Raw genomic sequence first — 27457 nt, 5'->3', positions numbered from 1 at the left:
CTCCCACCAATTCTATCCCTTTGCCAGATTCAACTTGGGACAAACTAGCAAATAAAGTTTCTGAAACTGTTTGATTCCCATCTTTTAAAAAGTAGCTTTACACGTCACATGTACATCAAAAAATCTGAACGTGCAGCGAAATGCATTGTTTGCGTTGAGGATGTGCTGAGGGCAGCCTGCAAGTGTCACCATGTTTCCAGTGCCATTGTGGCATCCCCAACTCATACATCTCTGGAATGTTGGAGAAAATTAGAGTACATGGAGGAAACCCACGTGGTCATGGGAAGAACGAACAAAATCTTTACAAGCAGCAGAGTGAGCTGAACCCTAATCTTACAACTGTCACTGTAAAGAGATACACTAACCATTACATACTGTCACCACCTGCTCCCCATCATATCCACTCAAGAATCAAAGCTTCACCCAAGTACTTTATGTATAACCACTGTTACTTCAGCACTCCTCTCATTAAACCTCACTGCCTAAAAGCCTACTGTCAATCCTACCTCATACCCCCAAATTCCAAATCGTCTGTGTGAAACACTGTTGTAGGAAAGCAGCATCCATCATCAGAGATCCTCACCACCCAAGCCTGCCCTTTTCTCGCTGCTGCCATCAGGTAGGAACTACAAGAGCCTTGGGACTCATAGAACATAGAGCTCTACAGAACATTACAGGCCCTTCGGCCCACAAAGTTGTGCCAACCATTTAACCAATTCTAGAAACTGCCTAGAATTTCCTTACCGCATAGCCCTTTATTTTTCTAAGCTCCATCTACCTATCTAAGAGTCCCTTAAAAGACCCTATTGTATTCACCTCCATCAACATCGCTGGCAGTGCATTCCACGCACCCACCACTCTCTGTGTGAAGAACTTACCTCTGACATCCCCCTCATACCTACTTCCAAGCACCGTAAAACTATGCCCCCTTGTGTTAGCCATTTCAGCCCTGGGAAAAAGCCTCTGGCTATCCACACAATCAATGCCTCTCATCATCTTATACACCTCTATCATGTCACCTTTCATCCTGTATCACTCCAAGGAGAAAAGGCCAAGTTCACCCAACCTATTCTCACAAGGCACTCTTCAATCCAGGCAACATCTTTGTAAATCTACTCTGCACTCTCTCTATAGTATCCACATCCTTGCTGTAGTGAGGTGACCAGAAATGAACACAGTACTCCAGGTGGGGTCTGACCAAGGTCTTGTATAGCTGTAACAATACCTCACGGCTCTTGAACTCAATCTCACGGTTGATGAATGCCAGCACACCATATGCCTTCTTAACAACACTAACAACTTGCACAGCAGCTTTGAGTATCCTATGGACATGGACCCCAAGATCTCTCTGATCCTCCACACTGCTAAGAGTCTTACCATTAATATTTATATTCTGTCTTCAAACTTGACCTAGCGAAATGAACCACCTCACACTTATCTGGTCTGAACTCGCACCACCAGGTTCAGGAACAGTTACTACCCCTCAACCATCAGGCTCTTGAACAAAAGAGGATAATCACACTCACTTGCCCATCCACTGAGATGTTCCCACAGCCAATGATCTCACTTTAAGGACCCTTTATCTCGATATTTCATTCTTGTTATTTATTGCTATTTATCTATATTTGCATTTGCACAGTTTATTGTCTTCTGGTTGATCTTTCATTGATCCTGTTATAGCTAGAGTTCTATAGATTTGCTGAGTATGGCAGCAGAAAAATGAATCTCAAGGTTGTATGTGGTGACATACATGTACTCTGATAAAAAAATTTACTTTGAACTTTGAATCTATTCTCACCTGGCCCGCTTCATTGCCTTTCACATTGGGAGCTCTCAGCAGCCTGTTTGAATCCTCCTTCAATCTCACCCAACTCATCCCCTATATCTTCCAATCCTACAGCAATCACCACCAGCATTTCTCTTGACCAGCTTTAGGAGAACATACACATCATGAGTGGTAACACTTTGGTCATGCCTTTTACCACCTTGAACCTCATTTTCTGGAATTTTCTCCCCAAGCCACAATTCTTCATTCGTCTTTGGTGCAGCTACCAGAGCTGCTGCCTTGCATCTCCTGCCCACTCCGGTTCGACCCCAAACATGTTATGGCTGTTATGGCCTGTGTGGAGGATGCACACTCGCAAAGTTCAAAGTAAATCTGCAACCATGTGGTTTCCCTCTGAGTGGGTCACTGTAAAATGCCACTTCGGTGTGGGTAATCGGGGGGGGGGAGGGGGGAGTTGATGGGAATTCAGAATAAAATGTGTCAGGGTAAGATTAGTGTGAAAAGAGCTGCTTGTCACTATGGCTTTGCCGTGTGGAATCCCAATTCCATGTTGTATCTCCCAATGACTCTTCAAACAGGCAGGTTAGTAATTCCCTTTGGGGAGGCGGATTTGAAGGTAAAATTAGAAAATCTACTGTAATTAGACCATAAGACAAAGGAGCAGAAGTCAGCCATTCGGCCCATTGAGTCTGCTCCGCCATTTTATCATGAGCTGATCCATTCTCCCATTTAGTCCCACTCCCCCGCCTTCTCACCATAACCTTTGATGCCCTGGCTGGTCAGATACCTATCAATTTCTGCCTTAAATACACCCAATGACTTGACCTCCTCTGCTGCCCGTGGCAACAAACTCCACAGACTCACATAAAATAATTAGATCTTTATTCAATATTTAAACTGTGGTAGAGGTTGGAGAGAGTGGAGGAAGGTGGAATTCAGAAAAAAGTCAAGACGAGGCACTGCAGGGAAAGCGTTGAAAGCTCTAAAACCATGCCAGCTCTCCCCATTCACCTCCTTCAGAATCTCCTTCATGTGTCTGTTGTCACCTCAAACTTCGGTGACTTGGGGCCACATTCTCTCTACCACTCAGAAATGTCTGGGTTTGTTTTTTTTATATAAATAAAAGGTATTCTATAATCAGAAGTACCGACACCACCAGCACCAAACACAAAAACACTGCCCCTCCCTCACTTAATGGCGCAAATCATCACCAATACTCATCAGAAAAAAATCTGGAGCTCATGCAGTGCAACTCCTGACATACAACAACACAGACAACTTCTAAGTGTTTTCTGAGGTGACACAGCATATAAACACTGCTACGTTAAAGCACAAAGCTGAAAACGGCATCAATCTTAGCATTACGACTAGATTCAGTAATGTCATTTGCAGCCGAGACAACTGCGCTCATAAACATTCAGGGATTGTTGTTTGCATCCACAGAATTAAAAGAAGGTGTCAAAGTGCGCACACTCTGTCACCATATACAACCCTGAGATTAATTTTCTTGCAGGCATTCACAGTAGAACAAAGAAATACAATAGAAACAATGAAAAACTAAACACTGATAAACCGATGTGTAATAGAAGACGAACATTGCAAATACAAAATAATAATAATAAGTAAATAATTATACCTTAAAGCCAAATTTCAAGAGCTGACAATTATAATCTTTGGATATGTCCCATCCCAATGAAAGACAGATCTGTCAGAAGCGGAGGTAAAGGGGTGTACAGCAGGGCCCAGTAGCCTTGCGATTCCTCTCCGGAGAATTCCTGATATCGTGAACGAAGGTCAATTCCCTCCTGATTGTCACCTCCCCACATCCATACAAAAATGTTCAGAAAACTTCTTCTGAATAAATTACATCATGACATTTATAATCCAAGTAAGGAAAAAAGAATATTGTGCTTCAGCAATGAATATCGATTTCTCGAACTTGCGATAATTGCACCCCCCCCCGCACCTTCACCATTCCTGTTTTCTCTCTCACCTTATCTCCTTACCTACCCAACCCCTCCCTCTGGTGCACCCCCTCCCCGTCTTCTACCCTCTCCTATCCGATGCCCCCTTCTCCAGCCCTTTATCTCTTTCACCTATCAGCATCCCAGCCCTTTACTTTACCCCTCACCCTCTCCCTGTTTCACCAATCACCTACCGCCTTGTACTTCTTCCTCCCCTCCCCACACCTTCTGGCTCTAACATCTCATCTATATTTCCAGTACTGCTGAAGGGTCTCAGTCCAAAACGTCGAGTGTTTACTCTTTTCCATAGGTGTTGCCTGGCTTGCAACACTTTGTGTGTGTTGCCTGTATTTCCAACATCTGCAGATTTTTCCGTCTTTTTAATTAAGGAACTGTTTCATTTTGTCTTACATTTTGAAGCATTAACTAATTTAGCACGCGCTCGTAGATTTTATGAAAATTGTGTGCCTGTGATCTACAAAACAAGATTGTTATTTGAAGAATACTGAGAGTTAATACAGTATCAGTGGTTTCATGCATTTTCCAGTTCCATATTAACAACTTCAGAAATTCAGATGAAAGTTATCAACTGCTGGGTAAATTATCAAAGCACCCATTTATATCAGAACACATGCACGGTGCCTTTGTGCACTGTAAGAGCAAAGAACTAGATACAAAAACAAACAGGCACTTGAGAACATTCAGCATTACAATCACATTATAAAGAGGGATGCTCTTTTCTTAAGCAAGATGGCATATAGGATCAATTAATTAGCAGGGCTGACTCATTCAACAATCTGACCTCTGTTCAATCCCATATAATTAACAGACTGGTTCGACCAGGAATACAGTTAGGAGTCTTTCGCTTTGCCTAAATGCATGTCAATAAAGATAAGAACTTTAGAACTTAGCCAAAAGTCAGCTGCTTCTTTGTGGATTGTTAAAAATAATGCAGGATTTGAATTTTCATGTGGAAATGATTCTGCAGTGAATGCATGCAGTGCAAGAGTATGTCTACATTTCATCAGACTTCTCAATCACTGAATGTGGTAAAGGAATCAGCCAGCTGAGCCATTTACAAAGGACTCTGCTTCAATCACAATATTTACTTTGTTTTCACTGCAGAATATACAGTCAGTGGCCACTTTATTAGGTATACATGTACACTTACTCATTTATGAAAAAATGCAACCAGCCAATCCTGTGGCAGCAACTCAATGCATAAAAGCATGCAGACATGGTCAGTCATTGTTCAGACCAAACATCAGAATGGGGAAGAAATGTGATCCAAGTGACTTTGATTGTTGGTGCCAGGCGGGGTAATTTAAGTATCTCAGAAACTGCTGATCTCCTGGGATTTTCATGCACAACAGTCTCTAGAGTTTACAGAGAATGGTGCAAAAAACACATCCAGTGAGCAGCAGCTCTGTGGGCAAAAATACCTTTGTTAATGAGAGAGGTCAGCGGAGAATGGCCAGGCCGGTTCAAGCTGCCAGGAGGGCAATAGCAGCATAAATGCATCACAGCAGTGGTGTGCAGAAGAGCACCTCTGAATGAACAACACGTTAAACATTGGAAGTTGACAGGCTGCACCAGCAGGAGATCATGAACACACACTCAATGGCCACATTATTAGGTATAGAAAGTACTTAATTAAGTGGCCACTGAGTGTGAATGCTGAAACAAATTCCCAATTTTCACTGGAAAGTTAGAAGTGGCAGTCCAAAGCATTAATGCACATTACATTAACCTGGATTCATTAAGATCATGCATTATACTGTTACAAGACACGTGTGAGGCATGTGGATGAGGAATCAACCGTAAACTGCACTGCAGGCAGATTGTACAAGTGCATACAATATGTCAGCAGAATATTTGCCTGTTAACATCAATACTAGCAAATAAACATTGGATGAACATTATATCTTTAAATACTCGAAAGTTTTGCACTTCCACAGGTTTTCCTCAGATTCATGAAAATACAAAAACTCATTCATATCAGCACGACAACTATGACCCTGTGGCTTCCTGCTTTACTGCCCACCAAATCCTTAAATGTGGTTAGCAACTTGTATAAGACATTTAAGGACTTCTGAAGTGTGTCAAATCTAATGAAACAGTCACTGTTGTAACCTTGGTAAACAGTGAAGCCAATCCCTACACAGCAAGGTGCTGTAAACAATTAGACGTGTTTAACAGTTATTGATTGAGATTACTGTTGGCAGGATGTCAAAGGCACTCGCCAGTTGATGTCATATGATCTTTTCCAAGCAACAAAGAGGAGATGGTGCATTAGTTGACCTTCTCTCCAAAAGGCAACATCTTTGGCAGGCTGCCTTCCTTCAGACTTCACAGATCTATCAATATGGGGCTTGGACCCACAACTTTCTAAGTTAAGGAGTTGAAGAGGCAAGGCTCATTATGAACAAGACTGACAAAGCTGGCAGTCATTTTGTTTACTTAAGATGAATCAAGGCAAAATTAATCATGCTATAAGTAGCCAAAAAGTATTAAACTATGCATATGTCACCATTTGCTACATTGAGATTCATTTTCTTGCAGGCATTTACAGGAAAATAAAGAAATACAATAACATTTATGAAAAATGAAACAAAGACTGACAAAACAACCAATATGCAAAAGAAGACAAATTTGTGCAAATAATATAAAAAATTCAAAATGTATAACTTATTCCTATCTGGCCCAGATTCCACTTAATTAAGTAGTCAATGCCTAAACTTAGAAGAATGATGATTTGACTGTAGAATAAGACTAATTCAAATTAAAATCAACACACAATGCTTGCTTGGACTAACTGCCAAATAAAAATGTCTGACAGGTTAAGATAAAATCAGGCAAGTAAAAGAATTCATTTTAACTTCTGCATCTCAGGACTTTATAATGGGCAGCTTATGGGATTGTAAACTAAAAAGAGTGCAGGAAAAAAAATTACCAGGATATTGTCGGGACTTGTGAGCCTGAGATACATGGAGAGGTAGCATAGACTAGGACTGTACTCCCAGGAATGTAGGAGATCGTAGCGTGACCTGGTAGAAGTATATAAGATCAGGAGGAACAAAGACAGGGTGAATGCCCGGGGTCTTTTTCCCACCCCAGGGAGAGGTGCTTAACAAAAACAAGAGGCCGCAGGTTTAAGAAGAGGCAAGCGATTTGAAATGGATATCATAAACAGCTTCTTCATGCAAAGGATGGTGTATATTTGGAATGAACTGCCAGAAATAATGGCTCAGACAGACACATTAACAACCATCTAGATAAGCACATGGATAGGAGAAGTTCAGAGGGCTATGGACCAAATGCATGGAGATGGAACTAGCTCACTAGACACCACAGTTAGTATGGTTGCTTCAACACTATGTATTGCTCTGGGTTTCCAGCATCTGAAGAATATCTTTTGATTATTACTTGCTACTCTACTGCGAAGTTCCTTAGATGTATGTCTACCCTGAAGAAGTTTAAATTTTCTTTGTGTGTGTTGCACAGTAAGTATGGAGCTTGTTTTGAGTTTGCATGACTCTATGTTAATATTGGAATAATTGGACAGTACTTGTTCCAGTCATTGCAAAGACAAGTACCATTGTATCATAGAGGTCCTCCGTTGGTGTCCTCAATGGTGCTATTAACCCTGCTAAATTAGGAGATTCAAAGTAGATTTGGCACCTTAGAATAGATGCCCAGGTGATTCAGAGGAACATGAGTAACAAAATTATATTCTGCAGTTATTCATAACCCAACAGACTGGCACACTCTGCTACTCCACAGTTGCAATCAAACCAAGGGACCAACCACAGCTCAATGGGTAAATAAGGAGAATACACCAAGAGTGACACTTGGCATGAATAGAAATGAGGGGCCAAACTGGCTATACTGTAATGCAGCATTGCAAGAATTCTAAAAGGCAAAAGCAACATATAAGGTAAGGGATACACCAACCAATACACAAGTCCAGAGCTCTGCAATTCTGCCACAATCAGTCTTTAGTCAATGAGCCAAAACACGAGGGCATAGGCTTAAGGAGAGAGGAGAAAGATTTACAAAGGACCTTAGGTGCAACTTCTTCGCACAGAAGGAAGCAGTGCTGGAGAAAGCCATTGAGGCAGGTACAATACCTTTTAAGAACCACTTGTATAAATACCTGGACAGCAACAGTTTAGAATAGGGGTTCTTAACCTTTTTTATGCTGTGGACCAATACCATTAAGTAAGGGGGCCCCAGGTTGGGATATGGATCAAATGCAGGCAAATGGGATTAGTTTAGGTAAGCACCTTGGGGCATGAACAAGTTGGGTTGAAGGGACTGATTCCATGCTGTATTAGTCCATGACTCTGTTAGTATGCCCTGCCGCCATTCCATGCAACAAAGGCATGGCCAAGCTCATTAAATTGCCAATAGGCGGAATCACCGACTGTCAAAACTTACTGAATAATTAGAGGCATAGATAGAGTTGATGTGGAGAAGTTGGTTCCAATGGTGAGAAACTCTAGGTAGGACTACAGGGCATAGCCTCAGTATAGAAGGAACTCCTAGTTGGTCCATTGAGTCTACTCCATCATTCAAACGTGGATGATAAATTTTCTCTCTCAAGCTCATTCTCCTGCCTTCTCCCCATAACCTTTGATGTCCTTACTAAACAAAAAGATACCAACCTCCACTTTAAATATACTCAATAACATTTCCTCCACAGCCATCTGTGGCAATTAATTCCACAGATTCACCACTCTCTGGCTAAAGAAATTCCTATTCAACCCCTCCTCCTCTGTTCTAAAGGGACATACATCTATGCCAAGGCTGTGACCTCCAGTCTTGGACTCTCCCATGACTGGGATATTCTCTCCACATCCACCCTAGGCAGGTTATCGATATTTAGTGATCTGGGTACCCTTACCCCAGTAGCAGGGTTGGAGTATCTACAGCAGTGGAATTGTGGCATTTCAGGAGATGATTTACTGGAATTAAACTTTAAAATTGCAGTCTAAAGCAATGATCAAATGCATTTGTGTGGGCAGCTGAGGTTTGGAAGTAACGATAAAATTAAACAAAAGTTGTAAGTAACTTTATTTAAAAAAACTTCAGAGTCCTGCACATCTGTAAAGTTTTATTTGGCACACCCAGCTTTCCAATATATTTATCTCAAAGGTAAAATGTAAAAATATTTATTAAAGTTCTCCAGCAAGTCCTTCGAATTATGAAATAATACAGCATTGAAACAAGCGTTTCAGTTCAAAGTTCAAAGTAAATTTATTATCAAAGTACATATATGTCATCAAATACAGCCCTGAGATTCATTTTCTTGTGGACATATACAATATCCAGAATAGAACAATAACCACAATAGAAGTAAAGAAAGACAGCACCAATCAGTGTGCAAAAGACATAAGCTGTGCAAATACAAAAAGAAATAATAATAATTGAAAATAAGTAATAATTGAAAATAAATAAGCAATAAATATCAAGTACAGGAGATGAAAAGTCCTTGAAACTGAGTCCATAAGTAGTGGGCAACCAACAGGAATTCTGCAGATGCTGGAAATTCGAGCAACACATATAAAAGTTGCTGGTGAACGCAGCAGGCCAGGCAGCACCTCTTCCTAGAGATGCTGCCTGGCCTGCTGCGTTCACCAGCAACTTTTATGTGTGTTCCATAAGTAGTAGGAACATTTTAATGATGGGGCTAGTGAAGTTATTCCCTTTGGTTCAAGAGTCTGATGATTGAGGGGTAATAACTATTCCTGAACCTGGTGGTGTGAGTCCTGAGGTTCCCGTACTTCCTTCTGATGCAACAGCCAGAAGAGAGCATGGCCTGGGTGATGGGGGTCCCTGACAATGGGTACTGCTTTCCTGCAACAACGTTTCATGTAAACGTGCTCAATGGTGGAGAGAGCTTTACCCGTGATGGACCAGGCTACACCCACAACTTTTTGTAGGACTTTCCATTCAAATGCATTGGTGTTTTCATACCAGGCTGTGATACAGCCAGTCAATATACGCTCCACTACACATCTGTAGATGTCTGTCAATGTTAGTCATACAAATCATGTCCACTTATACTAATGCTGCACTTAATTCTCATTTTATTCTCCACACATGCTCACCTACATGGGCCTCCAGAATCTCCCACTCACTTGTACGCCAGGAACGATTTATACAGCCAATAACCCAAACAGCCCGCACAGCATTGGGATATGGATGAAAGTGGAGAAAACCCATGTGATCACAAGGGAACATACATACTCCACACAGACAGTGCCCAAACATGGAATGCTTGGAGCTGTGTGCAACAACTCTACCAGTTGGGCCAGGATGCCACCTTTTTTCTTTTAGTAATCAAACACAGACTTGGCAAATGGCATTTGTTTAAAAAAGTAGCCAAATTTACAGGTAGCACTATAGCACAGTGGTTAGCAGCAATTAGGGCTCAATCCTCACTGCTGCCTGAAAGGAGTTTGTACGTTCGCCATGGATTTCCTCCAGGTGCTCCCATTTCTTCCCACATTCCAAAGATGCACAGATTATGGTTGGTCAGTTGTGGGCATGCTACGTTGGCACCAGAAGCATGACGACACTTGCAGGCAGCCCCGAGCATGTCCTCAGACTCTGCTGGTTGTTGACGCAAATTCCACTTTTCATTTCGATAAACATGTGACAAATAAAGCTCATATTATCTCATCATATTTACTCTGATTTCCTATATTCCCTCACTCGCTTCTCAAATATCAATTTCCCTCAATTCTAGCAAATTAACCATCCATATTTAGTAGTTCCTCCGTTTGCAGCCATTCCTTCATCAGAGCAACAGCATTTAAACACCTCTCTCTCTCTCTCTCTCTCTCTCTCGTCTGCTTAAAACCAACTTCTTACTGAAATTTAGCTCATGTGTCCTTACAAACTACATCCTACATGGACCAACATCAAGTGTTTGCCAACACACCAATGAAGCAGACGGGGTAACATTTGCCTCTACTCTGTCTAGGGTGGAAAATGGAGATTGCTTTTGTTTTACTACCAAATGTCCTCGAGGTGCAGAACTCAACTGGAATTTTTGGCAAGTATAATCACACTTCAAACAATGCGAAAACAATTCTATGTGCTCAGATCACAATATATAACAGCTTCTGCTTCACCATCTGTATCCCAGTGAGGCTATTTTTGTTTCATTCAGGCATGCTCTGCATTTACTTTACCTGCCCAGTAATAAAACGATTGCTTCCACAAGGAAACGTTCAATAATCAGAAATGTGACTTTATGCAAGTAACTCAAAAAGAACTTAACCAAGGTGAATAATATCGTTTATACATTTAACCATGAAAAATAACTAACTTTCTAGTTTACTTTTAATAAAATTAGAGAAATTCGTCATAGAAATACATAATACATTCTAGTTCATAGATTGACCAACGTAAAAGAAAATAGCTCTAACTTATGAAAGGTAATTTTGGATTAACATATATAATGGAATTTTACAGGAAAAATGATTACTAAGGAGTTGTACTTGTCCTAGGTTAATGTTTGAAGTTGAGATTAGTTTAAAATAGAGTAAAAAGCTGGAGTTAAAAAGATACTAAAAACAGAAAAAGAAAATCTCAGCAGGTCAGGCAGCACCTGTGGAAAGAGAAGTTGTTAATGTTTCGGGTTTGAAACCATTCATCAGAATTGTTTCTTAAAGATGCATTGAAATGTCCGGAATCCAAATCCCAATTATAACTCAGAGGTTTGAAAATCTTCACAAAAATTACCAAAAAAAGTACACCTTTACAAATGCCATCACAAAATGTGGCACGCATGCACAGAACGTCCTGATATGTCATCCTTGCAAATAAAACTTTCCCTGATGACATGGCAAAGATTCCCAGTGTGTTGATTGACATTATTAATAATTATCTTTGATGTTCATTATGCAATGTTCTAATCTCTCTACATTCATGGTTGTGGGGCTAAGTAAAGCTCAAACACAATCGATAAATTAGCAGATGACACCGCTGTTGTTACCAGGGTCTCAGAAGATGACAAGGAGGCGTACAGGAGTGAGATAGATGGGCTGGTTTGTATTTTGCACTCAAAATCAGCAAGACCAAGGCAATGATTGTGGACTTCAGGAAGGGAAAATCGTGAGAACACACACCAGTCATCATCCAGGGGTCTGCAGTAGACAGAGTGAGCAGCTTCAAATTCCTGGGCTTCAGAATTCCCAAAGGATGCATCCTGGGCCTAGCATATTGATGCAATCACAAAGAAGGCATGCCTACCTCTATACTCCATTAGGACTTTGAAAATATTCAGTATGTCACCAAAGACTCCAGCAAATTTAAACAGATATGTCATGGAGAGTATTCTGACTGCTTGCATTACTGCCTCATGTAGGGATTCCAATGCACACGAGACTGCACAGGGTTGCAGACTCAACCAACTCCATCATGGGCACATGCCTCCCCACTATCGAGGACATCTTCAAAACATGGTGCATCTGGAAGGCAGCATACCTCGTTAAGGGCCATGCAGTCTTCTCATTACCATGAGGGAAGAGGTACAGGAGCCTAAAACCATAAGACACACACCCATATTTTTAGGAACAGCATCTTACCCTCCACTGTACACCTGAATGGTCCATGAACTCATGAACACTCTCTCACTATTCCTGTTTTGCACTATATTTTAATTTTTATATTAACTTATCTTTTTTTATTTCTTGCACTATACTGCTGCCACAAAACAAATTCACGACTTACACTCAGTGGCCTTTGTATTGGGTACACCTGCTCGTTAATACAATCAGCCAATCATGTGGCAGCAACTCAATGCATGAAAGCATGCAGTTATGGTCAAGAGGTTCAGTTGTTGTACAGTCCAAACATCAGAATGAAGAAATGTGATCTAAGCGATTTTGACCATGTATTGATTGTTGGTGCCAGATGGGGTCGTTTGAATATTCCAGAAATGACTAATCTCCTGGAATTTTCTTGCATAACAGTCTCTAGAGTTTACAGAGAATGGTGAAGAAAAACTTCTGTAGGGGCAAAAACACCTTGCTCATGAGAGAGAGGTCAGCAGAGAATGGCCAAACTGTTCAAGCTGACAGAAAGGCAACAGTAACTCAAATAATCCCGTGTTACAAGAATGGTGTGCAGAAGAGCATCTCTAAGTGCACAACATGTCAAACCTTGAAGTGGATGGGCTACAGCAGCAGCAGACCATAAACATATACTCTGTGGCCACTTTATTAGGTACTCGAGGTTCCTAATAAAGTGGCCACTGAGAGTATATGTTTCCCTCGATAGTGATATCGAACCATTTATAGGGAACAGAAATCAAGAGTTGTGGAGATGAATGAGACATAGAAGTTTTTATTCATTTGTATCTGAAGGCATTACTGTCAAGGTCAGCATTTAATAGAAGGGCCGAGATGGCCTGTTTCCGTGCTGTAATTGTTGTTAATTCCCATTCCTAAATGCCTTTGAGAAGATAGTGGTGATCTAGTTACCTATTCTAACAATATCATTTTTGTAAAGGATTCCTGGATTTGAACCAACGTTGATGGAGGACGGACATATTTCTAATGCTGCGTGCTGACCATACAGGTGATGTTTTTTTCCATGCACCTGCTAGCATTGTCCCTGGGTTTGGGATGCAATGTCCAAGTAGTCCAAGCAAACTTGCAGTGCATTTTGTAGATGGTACACATTGCAAATGCCATGCAGCAAGGAGAAGGGGATGAGTGTTTAGAGCGCTGGATGAAGTGCCAAATAAGCAGATTATTTCATTTCGGTGTTGAGCTTTCAAGTAGGAGGAGAGTGTCTGACATGTGACTGGTTTGTCTCTTGTAGGGGGTGGGAAGGCTTTGAGCTATCAGGCAGTGAGTCACTCACCACGGGATACCAAGATACCAACTAGCTCCTACAGCCATAGTGTTCAGTGTTTGTGTGGTAGGTCCAATTAAGTTACTGGTCAGTGCTGACTTCCAGGATATTAATGGTCGGAGACATCAACTTGCATGTGGAAAATCACACTTTTCACAGTTTATGTTATCCAAAGTTCTACAGCTTCATCTCTTAGCCTGCATTATGGCCAGTGTTCCCATTGATCATTTACTTGCTGGTATACATTGGTAATTGTCCACTTAACAAAATCTAAGACTTTAAAACTTTGATTTCAAATCTCCTGATTCATCACCCCTCCTTTCTCTGGGCCCTCCTCCCAACACAACAACATGCTGAGAAATTGACCTTCTTCCAGTTTTGGCCACTTGATTCCAAATATTGTCTCTCTCAGCAATGTTGATTGTATTCTCAATTGGCCAGAAACTAAATTCTGGAATTCCCTCCCTAAAATTCTGTTCTTCTGCAGGGTTTTAAGATTCTCTTTAAAACCCAGCCTCCGGAATACATCAATACCTTATGAGCCAGCATGTCAAAAATGTTGATAACTTTCCTGTGTTGTGCCTTAGAATACTTTGTTATTTTAAAGGCTAAAAATAAATTCAAGATGCTAATATTCCAACAAGAGGGCCTGTTATAAATTAGAACATAGAACATTACAGCACAGTACCAGACCTTCGGCCCACAATGCTGTGCAACTTTTTAAATCTATTCTGATATCAATCTAACCCTTCCCTCCTACAGAGCTCTCTATTTTTCTGTCATCTATGTGCCTATCTAAGAGTTCCTTAAATGTTGCTAATATCCTGGCAGGGCATTCCATGCACCCACCAGTGTCTGTGAAAAAATTTTATCTCTGATATCCCTCCAATCATCTTTAAGGTATGACACCACCTTGAAATTATGCCCTTTCATATTAGCTACTTCAGCCCCAGGAATGTGTCTCTGAGTGCTTTCTCAATCAAGTAACCTCTCACATTGCTTCACTGCAAAGAGAAAAAAAATCCTAGTTTACCCAAACTACCCTCATAAGACATGCTCTCTAATCCAGGCAGCATCCTGTTAAATCTCTGCACTCTCTCTATGGTGCCTTCCACTGGCAACTTTGCAAAGTATTTGGTGATAGGTAAAACATCAATATGTTCACTCAACTACTTTGACCTGCAGGTCATCAGAAGGCCCAACTCATCCATGGCAACCAAGATGCATCTAAGCAAACCCCAATTGTAACTGAAGTGCCACCAGTCCCCACAGGCAAGTTTGGGCAACCAATAGCATCTAGATGAGTAGGGATGAGAGACACTCAGAGGCAACCTCTTAGTCTCTCAATCTGAAAAATAATTTCGTAGTGATATTACTTGTTTAAATAAGTATCAATATTCAGGGGTTAGAATATAGAATACCAACACAACACAGGAAACATCTATCGGTCCACAAGGTTGTATCAAATTAAATAAATTATAAAAGCCCAACTAAGCTAAACCCTTCTGCCTATCATAAACAAAAGAGATTCTGTAGATGCTGGAAATCCAGAGTAACACACAGCAAAATGCTGGAGGAACTCAGAAGTTCAGGTAGTATCCATGGAAAGAATAAGTAGTTGACATTTCAGGCCAAGACCCTTCATCGGACCCTGCTGAGACCCTCCTGGTCCTAACGAAGGGTCTCAGTTCGAAATGTCAACCATTTATTCCTTTCCATAGATGCTTTGTGACCTGCTAAACTCCTCCAGAATTTTGAATGTGTTGCTCTTCTTCCTACACAATGTTCCTGTCCTTCCATTGCCAGCACATTCATGTGCCTATCGAAGAGCCTCTTGAAAGTCCTATGGTATTGAAGATATGGCATTCAGACGATGTTTCTTGACCACAGCTACAAGATAGTGTTGTAGATAAGCTTGCAGGATATACCGGACCATAGGAAACAGCTCAAAAGTACTCATCCACTGTAACACAAGAATCCATATTTTGGGCAGATTGGAGTTTTGCACTTCATAAGGGCAGCCGTGGAAACTTCCAGCAAAGACTCATTCTGATGCAACTCAGTAGCACTTATTTTTCAGTTATGAATCATTGGCAATATTAAGACTTCATCAAAAGACAAAATACTTTTTTTCTCTAGAACTTAGCCTTGAAAGAGATTTGCAATCTGTCACTGACAATGAATTTGGATCTGCTTCCTTGCTGAATGATTGTAGAAATCCATTTTGGCTAATGAATATAGAAGTGTTTAGTTGATTAGTACAAGCTGACGGCAAGCAGAAAACACAGCCAATTCTGTCAATAAAGCTTGTACAGTTACGGTGGCATACCAAAGTCACTACAGCTTCCAATAGCTACACTCAGTATCCATCTACCCATGTTAGTCTTAGACCATGACTGAAAATATTACATTTGCCATTCTATAGGAAAGGGGAAGCAGGTGAATTTTCTACTCAAGGCAGAATATTAATAATCTCACAAAAGGTTTTAAAAGTCTGGGGGAAAGCTATTACTAATTCCTGAATATTTGGAAAAAAACAAGTGCATAGTCAGATGAAGCATATTAAGAGGAGAAAACAGGAGAATGGGGTTGAGAGGGATAATAAATCAACTATCAAAATGGCAAAGCAGGCTCAATGGGCTGAATGGCCTAATTCTGCTCTTTTTTCTAATGGTCTTACAATAGTGACAAATTCCCTACACTAATCTAGTTTTGAAAATATTCTTGAGTTCATTAACTCCTCCAAATTGAGTCTTCTGGTAAAGTTATTAACATAAGGGTAAGAGTGCATTGTATGGAACCCAAGTAGATTGAATGCTGACGTTCCTGCCTATTACCAACCTCAGTCTCATCTTGGTTGAGGCACGGGTGTTCGCCTTACCTATCCTTCATGACAACACACTTCAGCACTTAATTCATCAGTATTCAAAGAAACACCTTAAGGTGCGCTAACTGTAACACTTAGTCTAAAACCTTTCTTTTGAAATTTTTGAATTTCTGAAAATATTCCCAATATCATCAACCCTCAAGATAGTGCAAATTAGACCCTGCCTTCGAATTTATCAGCAAAATAAATTGCAAGAGAAAAATATAAAATTGTGAATTTAATAGTCATTTAATCCTCTCATAATTAAGTCAAAGCGCTAGTCCACAGACTCTTGCTAATTATTTGCATTACTTGAAAACAGGGGTTCCACGGACCCGTTGCTTAATAGTATTGGTCAAGGCATAAAAAAAGTTGGAAACCCCAGCGTTAAAAAAATCACCATTTTTTTTCAGATGACCATGTGTATGGTTCTATAACTTGTCAGCTGACACCAAAGTGGTTGAAAACCCCGGAAAAAAGATGTCGTAACTTGCAACTATAACTGACGAACATTAAACAATGAAATAAGCAGTGTACCTAACAAGTGAACTAATTGTTTCAAAAACGTCTTTTTCTTTTTTGTTCTGTGTAAATAAGGCAAGTGTTTAAATACTTAGCACTTACTTGAGTTCCATCAACAACGACCCCTAAATCGTTGTTCGCCATCACTGACGTGCTAATTTATATAAAAATATAAACTGAGAATACCGTTGTTTGCTTTATTTTCGCGATTTTGCAAGCTGCCAGCTACCACTCTGTATTTTAGATAAGGTTTGTTTGGAAGTCCCGCTACACCGAAGAAATGACCTGCATATGCAAATACACGCGAGTACTACACTTCCGCACTCCCGTCAGCTGATTCGGAGCGGAAGTCAGTGCCCAAATGTCGAAAAGGAGGAGCATAAAAATGACTTAGAAGAAAAGCAAATCTTTGAATTATATTGCAAGCAGTTATGATGCAGTAATTCCCCCCACCCCCAAAAAAAACATGCACTGGAAGTTGGTTTAACCTTGGGATTACTCCCTGGCTGATACAGTGTGCAACCTTTAAACCCCAGATGTCACACTGCAAGATCCCGATCCAGCGGCAGAAAGTGCGGGCCGCGCTGAATTATTTGGAGTCGAACTAATTTATCTATTGTGCCGTTCATGTAGAAGCCGTGCAGGCGGTAGTGTAGAATGAACCTTCAAAGCTAATTTTCCCCCACCCCCTCTCCCCTCCCGCGGGAAGAAAAACTTCACTTCCCGCCCCGTCAGCGGAGCGCATGCGGAAGTCTGATACTGCGGAGCGTTACTGACCCCATCTCAGCTACTACTAACTCCTAACGTAAGCCTACTACACTGATATTTCACATAAGTAAGTTTGATGCATGGAGTCTACTTTTCATTGATCCGGTCGTTCGCTATATAGTCATAAAAATTTTAGAAATAAATACGAAATTCCTTCTGTGCTGGGCTATTCGGAGATACAGGAACGACAGTGATGTCTTTGTCACAGAAGGAATATGTGCACGATATGTGCATTTCAGAGTAAAATCGACCTTAAAATTGTTTGTGTTCGACTATTAATAATCAGGTATGAATTTTGATTCTTATCCGCGTGCCTTAAATGTATCAGCGTGCTTGGTTAGGTTGTAAGCGCTCGCTTCTGGAGCATACCGCTGCTGGGCTAAAGCGGCAGTATTGGTATAACGATGAGTTGTTTCGGAAACTGTTAGTTTCGCCAAAATAAAACCTCCACTTGCAATTAGATGGCCCTTCTAATCGATGTTAAGGCAGGCGTTATATCTCCACATTTGTATCCTGTTTCTAGCAGGATGGTTCAGCTGTTTACAGTATAAATCGGCGAAGCATCTCTGCTGTAGAACAAAATAAATTTACAGATAAACATGTTGTTAAATTGCAACCTTAAGAAATCCCGTTCGACCAATATCAGATATAAACTTGTTCTTGTTACCAGCAATAATTATATATGCATGCGACGAGTGATTCATAAAAATGTCAGCGTTTAAAATATAGGCACGTACTTCAAACTTTCTATTTAAAAATCATGAATTATAGCCACGAAAAATGTGTTCCCATTTAGGGTAATACGAAGTATTTGCTGTCTTGTACTGAAACCCATCTGTCACCCGACAATAAAGAAAGCCGCTGTTACTTTTTCCCTGACGTTGAAAATTTATGGGCGCCCTACACTGCCCTAATAACTCAAGCATTGTGTCAACGTTTGACAGGCTTGCAGAAAAACAGCAACCCTGTTATCAATCAAACAACCCTTTGCATATTTTTAGCTGCGCTCTGATCTTCAAGACACGTTTATGTATGAATTATATCATTATGAATCATTCTCCAGATTTACTGTAAGGCGGAACGTGATCTATCACGTCTTTCAAATCAACAAAAGGAAGAGAGATTTTTACAGTTTTCGCCATTTTAGAGTGCTTGACACTTGTGGAATTTTACACAGGAATAAATATCTTTAACAACAAATCCAATTCGTGCGCATCGCTGCAAGGTCTGCGCTTTCGCCCATTTTAAATCCGCTTTGCAGATTTTACCTTTTTTAACGTAAAACTATCCTTAATCTCCCTTTCCTGCGGGGGGGAAAAACTATTCCGTAATATTGGTAAAACTGCGCCGTGACATTCGGATCTGTGTCTTCCTTCTTCATATTAATCCCTGAAAGTTGTGAAGATATACTTCTGAGTCAAAACATAGTTGCGTTCGCTCTGCCGTCAGAGTTCGGAATTGGTTAGGTTTTGTTAATGTTTCTTTAATATTGCTACTATATTTTAAAGACCTAATGTGTTGGTTCTAGACGAACGTAATAACTTAAATAACTAATTTCTAAAAGTCAGTGCGTAATTCTGAATGTCTCCCACCTTATATAAAAAACTATTGTTCCAAATGACTAGCCCCAGTGATAAATTGAGTGGTGAGTATTCGCCGCAATTTCTTGTCATCAAATATCATTTCAGTATACTTTTAACAAAATTATCTACAAAAAATCAGTACCCTGAAGGTTTGTTTAAAAATGACAATGCTCGAATTATTTGATTTTATTGAACAGTGAGATTTTAAACACATGTAAAGAGCACAACTGTACGATTATCTCGAACAACCTGACTCGGAAAAAAAAAGTTCTGATTCAAGAACAGGATAGAAACCAATTAGAATCTCAGGGGTTTAGGAATTTTTCATTGTGGTAAATACAAACATTACCGCCATTAAATATTGCATAAGGTGTAGAAGATTCCAAAGGTCCTCTAACAAAGATTCTGATGACCGAAAAAGTAAAAGGAACGCGGTGTTTCTTCTAATAATACACTGGAATTAAATCGCACGCCCAAGACTAAATTAAAAAAACAGCTTTCATTATTACTTGAAACTTTAAAACTCTTCCCATCATCACTCCCGCCCTCGATTCCATTGGTAAAAATAAGACACTGTTAACTGCAAAATTTTCACCTTCTAAAGTGTTTTTAACAAAGCTTCTTCACATTGAAATAGATGTATATTTTGCACGAACTGGTTCTGTAGCAACGAAAAGTTCAAAACAATTAAATATTTATATTTTTCGTGGGTTCCAAACGCGTATGAATTTACCCATTTTGCGTACACCTGATCTGACACAATTTAGGGAAATTAACACCCGTTTGGAAAGCATGGAGTGCTCTGATCTACATGTGTAATTTTAAAGATTAGTTCAGATTTATTAGATAAGAGCAACTGAGAGAAAACAATATTGTCGCCAGTGTATCAACTCCACGATGATGCGAACGAGAAACAAAGAGGATATCAGCCGTCCCGCCCGAATATTAGCCATGGAGTTATGAAATCCTAATGGTTAAGCAGTTTTCGTCACAGCTTTTCGTGTTTCTTGAGACAATAATATTGATTAATAATGACGGAACAGACTCTAAAGTGAGTCGTGGGTGACGGGATACTTAATACTATTTGGCTGCTACTGTCTGCGGCCCAGCGGCCCAGTGTTGCTGAGTTTATTTAAAATAGAGCGCAGCGTTTAGCAGCAACTTGCCTTTCAGCCGCAGTGTTCAAGGCAAGAGGTCCGTCCTGTTGCTTTGAAAACCAATTTCGTTCCAATCCGCTTTCTCTTGAAATCCATCCCTGGATTTACAAGATCTGACCTGACCTGTCAAGCGGATTATCATACAGAGAGATTAATAGAGTGGGCGGGTTGCAATAATAATCGTTTTGTTTGATGTGACAAGTTTGATAGGCGTTGATTTACTTACAAACTGATAGGCTTTTAATTGAGCGCCTCCATCCAAGTTAGATGAAAGGAAGCCGCGGCATTTTGTGTCTGAAAAGCTGCCCAATCGCCCGAGAGTCTGAATACTTATTAGCCGGGTACGTGAACGGTCAAATACTTCTTTTTGAATGTATTACTTTTTTTTTCAAATGATAAATCTCTTACATTGTGCGCAAATCGAATTATGTTGACATGTCAGCCAATGACTTAGAAGTGGGAAAAGTTGAGTGTCTTTATAATGGCTTAAGTTTCTAATTAAATTAACCTAGTTCCTGGAAGCTTATTCCCCTGTTTTTTTGTAAATTATTTTTAACCCAAATGAGTCAGGCAGAATGTTACCCTGTGAAACATCATGAAAACTAGTTCACAGTGTTGCATTTGATCACATCGTGTTGATCTGACCTGTGGCTGCTTTGAAAAAAATAACTTCGACACAAAGATGGTGTTCTTGTGAAAGGAATTTGAGACGTTTGTTCGCTTAAGGTTTGTGTTTTTTTTAAAAAAGGATAATATACAACTGTTACTTCCCGGTATTTCAATATATTCTGTCAAACTTCAATAGAGGTGTGGAGACGTTCCGCCGCTGCGCCTCTCGAAAGTCCAAATGTGTGTTTGTTGGGTGTTTTAATTTGTTTCGTTTGCCCCTCGCCCTCTATGTGGGCACACAGACCTAAACACTGAACCACACAGCGTCTCGAGGCTCTCTTCGCTCTGAAGTGAACAAATCTCCAAAAAAGTCTTCCCACAGTCGACTCCACCTAAAGCAATTAATCTTTTAGTTTTTCTCACCGGGAGGCAGGGCAAATACAACAAGAACAGATAGTCGTCTCTATGGTATAGTAAGGAAAACAGCTGTTCCAAGCAGTTAATGCAAATGAACACAAATGAAAGTACAGCGTTTCAATGTTTACCGCACTTCATCCATCAACCTGACGAGCCATTAAAAAGAAAGAACTGTTCTGTGCGGATCGAATTTACTCCCACCACTTGGGAACCGTTCAGTTCTCTCCCAACACCATTACACACCTGGATAAATTTGTGCCTCCTTTGCTACATTATTTAAGTAAAATACCTAACAAGAACCCTCTTTATTATAGGATTAAGTAGCTCTATAATTTCCACTGCGCTCGCTCAGAAGTTTGTCTGATTCGCAAATACCTTTTATGTTTCTGAAATATTATTATAACTACTTAAAAGAAAATGGGTTATCACAGTAATATATTTGTTTAAAAACTATTTCATTAGGGAAAGTAATTAGTTAAGTTTAGTTGCCCATTCAATGTGAGGTAACTATGGTGCTTTGTCAAACACAAATTTATACATTTCCGTTGCACTTGCTAAAATTAGATTGCCTCAGTTTTCGGTCTGGAGAATTTTGACATTGTTTGTCGGCATTGTTTGACTTTGTTAAAGTGGTATTATTTATTGAGGAGACAATTTGCTTTAAGTTCAATCCGAATAGATAATCCATCTCAGAAATTGCTAACGACCCCTCAGCACTTCCCGTGTTCTTCACTTGTCAGACGTGTTTTTATCTTCAAGTGACCTTTTGTTAATGTTGTAGATTGTGTGGGCCACCATGTCGAGGCCGGAAACAAAAGCAAAGATTGATTAGCACATACATTTTACTAGTGAAAAGAAGACAACATCAAACAGAAGTCAAAATCTTAACAAACGCGCTACGCCTTTTAAAATTAAAGACTTGCATTATACCCCAAAAAAAGTTTCGTGCTTCGTAAGTCCTTTAGGACAGATTTCGGAGCTAAGGTTTACTTGATTTGCAAACAACAGTATAGTTTGCGTGTGGAAAAGCCACTACCGTAGTTGTGTGTGTATTATGAACCTTCTATAACAGTGACTTTGATCAGACCGATCATTTGTTCGAGCTGTCAGGTTTAACATGTCAAGACTTTCAACATGTCAATCTTAATCTTCTTCAAACACCCCTACGTGTGACCATCTGATTGACTGATCGGTGATACGATCTCAATAATGCCATTTTGTTTGTAGTCTGCCGCAACGACCCGAAGTGAGATTTCTCAATTTAAGGTTTTAAAAATGTTCTTTTTCATAAGGGAGAAATATTCAACAGAAAAATAAGCCATTAACGACAAGAAATGAAGGTGTATAATTCGTTCAAGCGAATTGAAGTGCGGTCTACTGCGTCCGCCTTTTGTTCGCATACAAATTGAGTTTACTCTGAGAACGATATATTTCCCTAAACTGAATGCCTCTTTTCAAAAGCCGTTCTTTTTCAAGTCACACCAGGCTTGTAATCAGCAACAAAGGCTGACATAAATCAACCCAGATTGACAGCACTGACAAATAACTGATTGATTGCGGTTGGGAAAATTGACAGTTGGAAGGGTGGGGGTGTTGAATTGAAAGCATGTGACATTGAGATCCTGCTCCGGATTGGCCTGAGATCGTCACATGCTGGAGTCTAAAATTTTTTTGCCTTCACACAATAACCAACACACACACACACACACATACACACACACACATACACACACATACACAGATACGCACACACAAAAAGTTAACATCACATCCCCGTGACCCTCCAATCACCTCGGGGTTCGGTGCTCATTGTGTGATTTGATTGGAAGGCGGCAAAGGCTTTAATCTTAAAGTAATTCGATGTCTGAAGTGTTGACGGCCAGATTGTGTGTTGTATGTTGTGTTGTGTGTAGCTGAGCGGTCGTGCTGCCTCTCTGATGAGCGCCGAGCAGGACTTGGGCAGGGTCTCCCGTTCTGTGAGTGAAGGCAGGCACAACGTCGTCGAACGGCACAGTCCCTCTCGGAGTGTTGGTTCATTTAGGTCATGATTACATCGCCTTCCGTCTCTACCCACAGAATTACAGCGACTGAAATCGGCAATAACAGCAGCAGGGGAAACAGTAGTAGCAAGCCGTTCTACCACTCCGTACCTCCCTCTGACCCTTTAAGACAAGCTAATCGTCTTCCTATCAAGGTTTTGAAAATGCTTACGGCTCGCACCGGACACATTTTGCATCCCGAGTACTTACAACCTTTACCATCTACGCCCGTAAGTCCCATTGAGGTACGTTGATTCTTTATTTGCAGTTTTTTGCTGATACGCTGTTTTATGATCTAATCTATTGATATGATACTCGCATTGAAACACGAGAGTGGATAGATTCCCATGTACAATACCTTGTCAGTAGCCGATCCTTTTGTGAGAGACCGTCCGTACAACGCTGCAGTCAATTTGAAACATCCGCCGTAAAAGAAATTACCCCACCAAGTTACTGTAATCATAGTTGGTCGGTGTGCATTGTTATTCGGGAAATTCTATCTATATTTTACCATTAATGTATCAATTCGATATTACTGGAAGATGGGAGGGTATGGGATCTGTTTATGCCGGCCGGAAACATTGTTTTATTTTTTTTTATTTAATTTCCTTTTAGCTTGATGCGAAAAAGAGTCCTCTGGCACTTTTGGCTCAGACATGCTCTCAGATTGGAAAGCCGGATCCCCCGCCATCCTCGAAGCTCACGTCTGTGACTTCCAATGGTACCTGCGAGAAAGACTCCGGAAAATCTGCTCCGTTGAAACTTAGTGACATTGGCGTGGAAGACAAGTCGAGTTTTAAGCCGTACTCGAAGCACACGGAGAAGAAGGATTCCAGTTCCTCGGGCAGTTCCAACGTTTCTGCGGAGAAGTCTGGTTTCCGTGTGCCGAGCGCCACCTGCCAACCATTCACACCAAGGACAGGCAGCCCGAATTCCAGCACTTCCTCGCCCATGCCCTCCGACAGCAAAGGCGCCGAGAGCCAGGAAAAGAAAGACATAGACACCGTAAAAAACAGCTCCTCAGAAAACTCCACGACCACCAGCGTCAGCCACAACCGGATTAGTGTCAGCTGCGCTGGGATAAACGTGGAAGTCAATCAGCACCAGGAAACTTCGGTTTCGAAACCCATTATTTCGGAGACTTCAGCTCTGGGCTCCGGACTTGTTGCCCCTGTCTCGCCCTATAAACCCGGGCAGACTGTCTTTCCATTGCCCCCGGCCAGTATGGCTTATCCTGGGACACTCGGGGCCTACGCTGGCTACCCGCACCAGTTTGTACCGCATGGCGTCAGCTTGGATCACGCCAAATCCAGCCTTGTCGGGGCGGCTCAGCTCGCTAGCTCTTTGGGTTGTGGCCTCTCCAGCAAACCCACCGGTTCCAGCCCATTAGCCGGTGCCTCTCCCCCATCAATGATGACGGCTAGTCTTTGCAGAGATCCCTACTGTCTAAGTTATCATTGCGCTGCTCACCTTGCCGGGGCAGCCAGCAACTCTTGCACCCATGACCCCACTGCTCTGAAATCTGGATACCCTCTGGTTTATCCCTCTCACCCTCTACACGCCGTTCACACGTCCATGTCCAGCAATGCTGGGACGCCAACCCTGACGGGACATCATTTGTACCCTTATGGTTTCATGCTACCTAACGACCCCCAACCTCACATCTGCAATTGGGTCTCGGCCAATGGACCATGCGACAAGCGATTTTGCACCTCAGAGGAACTGCTCAACCACTTGCGGACGCACACTGCTTTCTCCGGGACTGATAAACTCATGGCCGGCTACCCCAGCTCGTCTCTGGGCAGCGCAGCGGCGGCGGCAGCTGCAGCAGCCGTGGCTTGTCATATGCACCTCCCACCGACAGGGGCGCCCGGGAGCCCTGGCGGTCTCACACTGAGGAGCCCCCACGCTTTAGGACTCAGCAGCAGATACCACCCGTACACCAAGAGCCCTCTGCCGACCCACGGAGCCCCAGGGCCGGTTACCACTCTACCCGTACCGGCAACAGGACACTATTACTCTCCATACGCACTCTACGGCCAGAGATTAACCACAGCTTCAGCACTGGGCTATCAGTGAACACAGACTTTCAAAGCTGCAATACGCATTGCAAAGAAGATTTATGTGGGTCCAATTTCAAAACAGTCAGGAGAAAAAAAGTTTTTTAAAAAACAAAAATGTTGACCTAGATGTGTTCTGTTGAAATAACACAATCTGATATTTTTTTTCGTGAAGCCAGTCATCTCAAAGGTGAACCGATTAATGCATACGTAGAGATTTCATCCTGTTAAATTGTTTTTTTTTGGAAATTAAGACGTGTAAATAGTTTTTTTTTCTTGAAAGTTTTGAAATACAATCCAGGTAGTCCCACACAAAGCAGATTGCAGTTTAATGGTCATTTCTTGGTGTTCATCAATGGACGGGTTCCGTGAACGCTGTATTTATTTATGTTAGCTTCAAGCGGGGAAAAAAACATAACAAAGTGCATTACTTAACAAAAAAACTGATAGGTAAAGTGGAACACAATGTAGAAAAAAAAATAGGAGTTTTCCTAAGTTTCTTTTGAATTGCTATGATTGTATTGTACGTTCTTATTTAATGTCTCTTGGAAAAGAATTTACATGCATGTTTGTTACTAAATTCCAACTTGTCATTATAATTTCAAATTACAATTATTTTTAAGCTGTACCATGGAAAGAAAATTGGTATTTTTTGTATGTATTCTGGAAATAAGAAGCAGTGCTATTCAAAATTATGACCGTCTTATTTTGTTATTAAATGAATACTTGATTACAAATTGTAACTTCGGTTCGCATTATATAGGTTTCCAAATATGGCTTTGGTATTTATTTTTTCCATTTCGAAGATTGTGCAGGATTTTTTAAGGTTCCTTTCCTGACTGAGGACATCTTATCGCTTCAGGAAGCAAATATACCTTTATAAGAATTATTAAATGTAATGTAAATCTTGCCATTTATTTTACATGATTACTTGGAATCAAAACGCAGTTTAAAACCAAAAAAAAAGGATGGTATTTTTGTTGAATTGCGAACACATCACATTTATCAACACTAAAAAGGAAAAAGGCACTCAAATCTGTCGCCAGCTACCCGCATCAGCTAGCACTTTTGCCATCGAAATGCAGATGACCCGCTCTTTAAAATCGGCTTTGACAAAGGTGCATTAAACGGTTGGCAGTGTCACTCTGCAGTTATAACCCATAATACTACATTGTCATTTGAAACAATGTGCCGGACATTTGGAAGAGGCTTAATATCGGGAAGTCAACAACCCACGTATTTCTGCAAGAACCCTTTTTGCAGGAGTTATAAACATTCCCCTTGTCCCTGCTCGTCACTTGACACCATGGAACCTGATTCCTGTTTTCATAAATCTTCTGCAAAGAGCAAGGGCGTACAAGGAGAAACAAATTAAGATTTTTTTCCCGCCCAAATTGGGAGAATCGTTAAACCTAAATCAATTTCAAAAAGGTAGACAGCAAGCACTGAATGACAAATTTCCTTTCCCCGAACTCCGGTGATTTTAATGTGAGAAACGCTTTGTTGGACAAGCGCGTGTAAAAGCGAAAGACTTAGCGCGCAGAACAAAATCCGCTTTCACCAGCTGACTAATACCAACCCAAATTATATTTATAATGATTCCTTATAAAAATAATTCTAAATGCTAAACAAATGACAATCAAGATTTTTATTATAAGATGGTTGTTTTGAACATGTATTTTGTTTTGAACATGTATTTTAAACCAGTGTGGTTTAAAGGAATATACTCAGAGGCAGTGGGGTTTGAGGTATATATTCTTACAAAATTAGAAAAGACCCAAACCCTCTGTAATAAATCATTCTGAAACAAAAA

At 40.8% G+C, this 27457-nt stretch overlaps 2 protein-coding genes across 6 annotated transcripts in view; one reads left to right on the top strand and one right to left on the bottom strand.

Annotated features, from left to right (window-relative positions):
* Positions 1–24162, bottom strand: part of lrmda (leucine rich melanocyte differentiation associated) — a 1122127-nt gene extending 1097965 nt beyond the window's left edge. The window contains exon 1 of the mRNA XM_072282716.1: positions 23943–24162. Coding sequence (XP_072138817.1) covers positions 23943–24047 — 105 coding nt within the window. The 5' untranslated portion in view covers positions 24048–24162. The remainder of the gene's footprint in view (positions 1–23942) is intronic.
* On the top strand, positions 17721–26381 carry znf503 (zinc finger protein 503). Of its 5 annotated transcripts, none has more exons than XM_072282713.1 (3): positions 17721–17816; positions 23622–23829; positions 24200–26381. In XM_072282713.1, the coding sequence occupies exons 2-3, from the start codon at positions 23749–23751 to the stop codon at positions 25661–25663; spliced, it is 1545 nt and encodes a 514-aa protein (XP_072138814.1). In that variant the 5' UTR covers positions 17721–17816; positions 23622–23748; the 3' UTR covers positions 25664–26381. The 5 variants fall into 5 exon arrangements, with proteins under 5 accessions (XP_072138814.1, XP_072138813.1, XP_072138812.1 ...); XM_072282712.1 differs by having other exon boundaries at positions 17723–17846; XM_072282711.1 differs by lacking the exon at positions 17721–17816 and adding an exon at positions 17874–18065.
* Positions 26382–27457: the final 1076 nt, after the last annotated feature.

The sequence above is a fragment of the Mobula birostris genome, chromosome 18, assembly GCF_030028105.1.
Source record: "Mobula birostris isolate sMobBir1 chromosome 18, sMobBir1.hap1, whole genome shotgun sequence".
NCBI lineage: Eukaryota > Metazoa > Chordata > Chondrichthyes > Myliobatiformes > Myliobatidae > Mobula > Mobula birostris.
The sequence above is the reverse complement of the archived record's forward strand: the minus strand, read 5'-3'. Positions and strand labels throughout refer to the sequence as shown.

Excerpts from the sequence above, each read along its gene's own strand:
- znf503 (XM_072282710.1), top strand. The coding sequence starts at position 20,787 with ATGAAAGGAAGCCGCGGCATTTTGTGTCTGAAAAGCTGCCCAATCGCC. Across the intron at positions 20,861-23,621 it reads TCTGAATACTTATTAGCCGG|AATTACAGCGACTGAAATCG; the intron begins GTACGTGAACGG and ends CTCTACCCACAG. Across the intron at positions 23,830-24,199 it reads CGCCCGTAAGTCCCATTGAG|CTTGATGCGAAAAAGAGTCC; the intron begins GTACGTTGATTC and ends ATTTCCTTTTAG.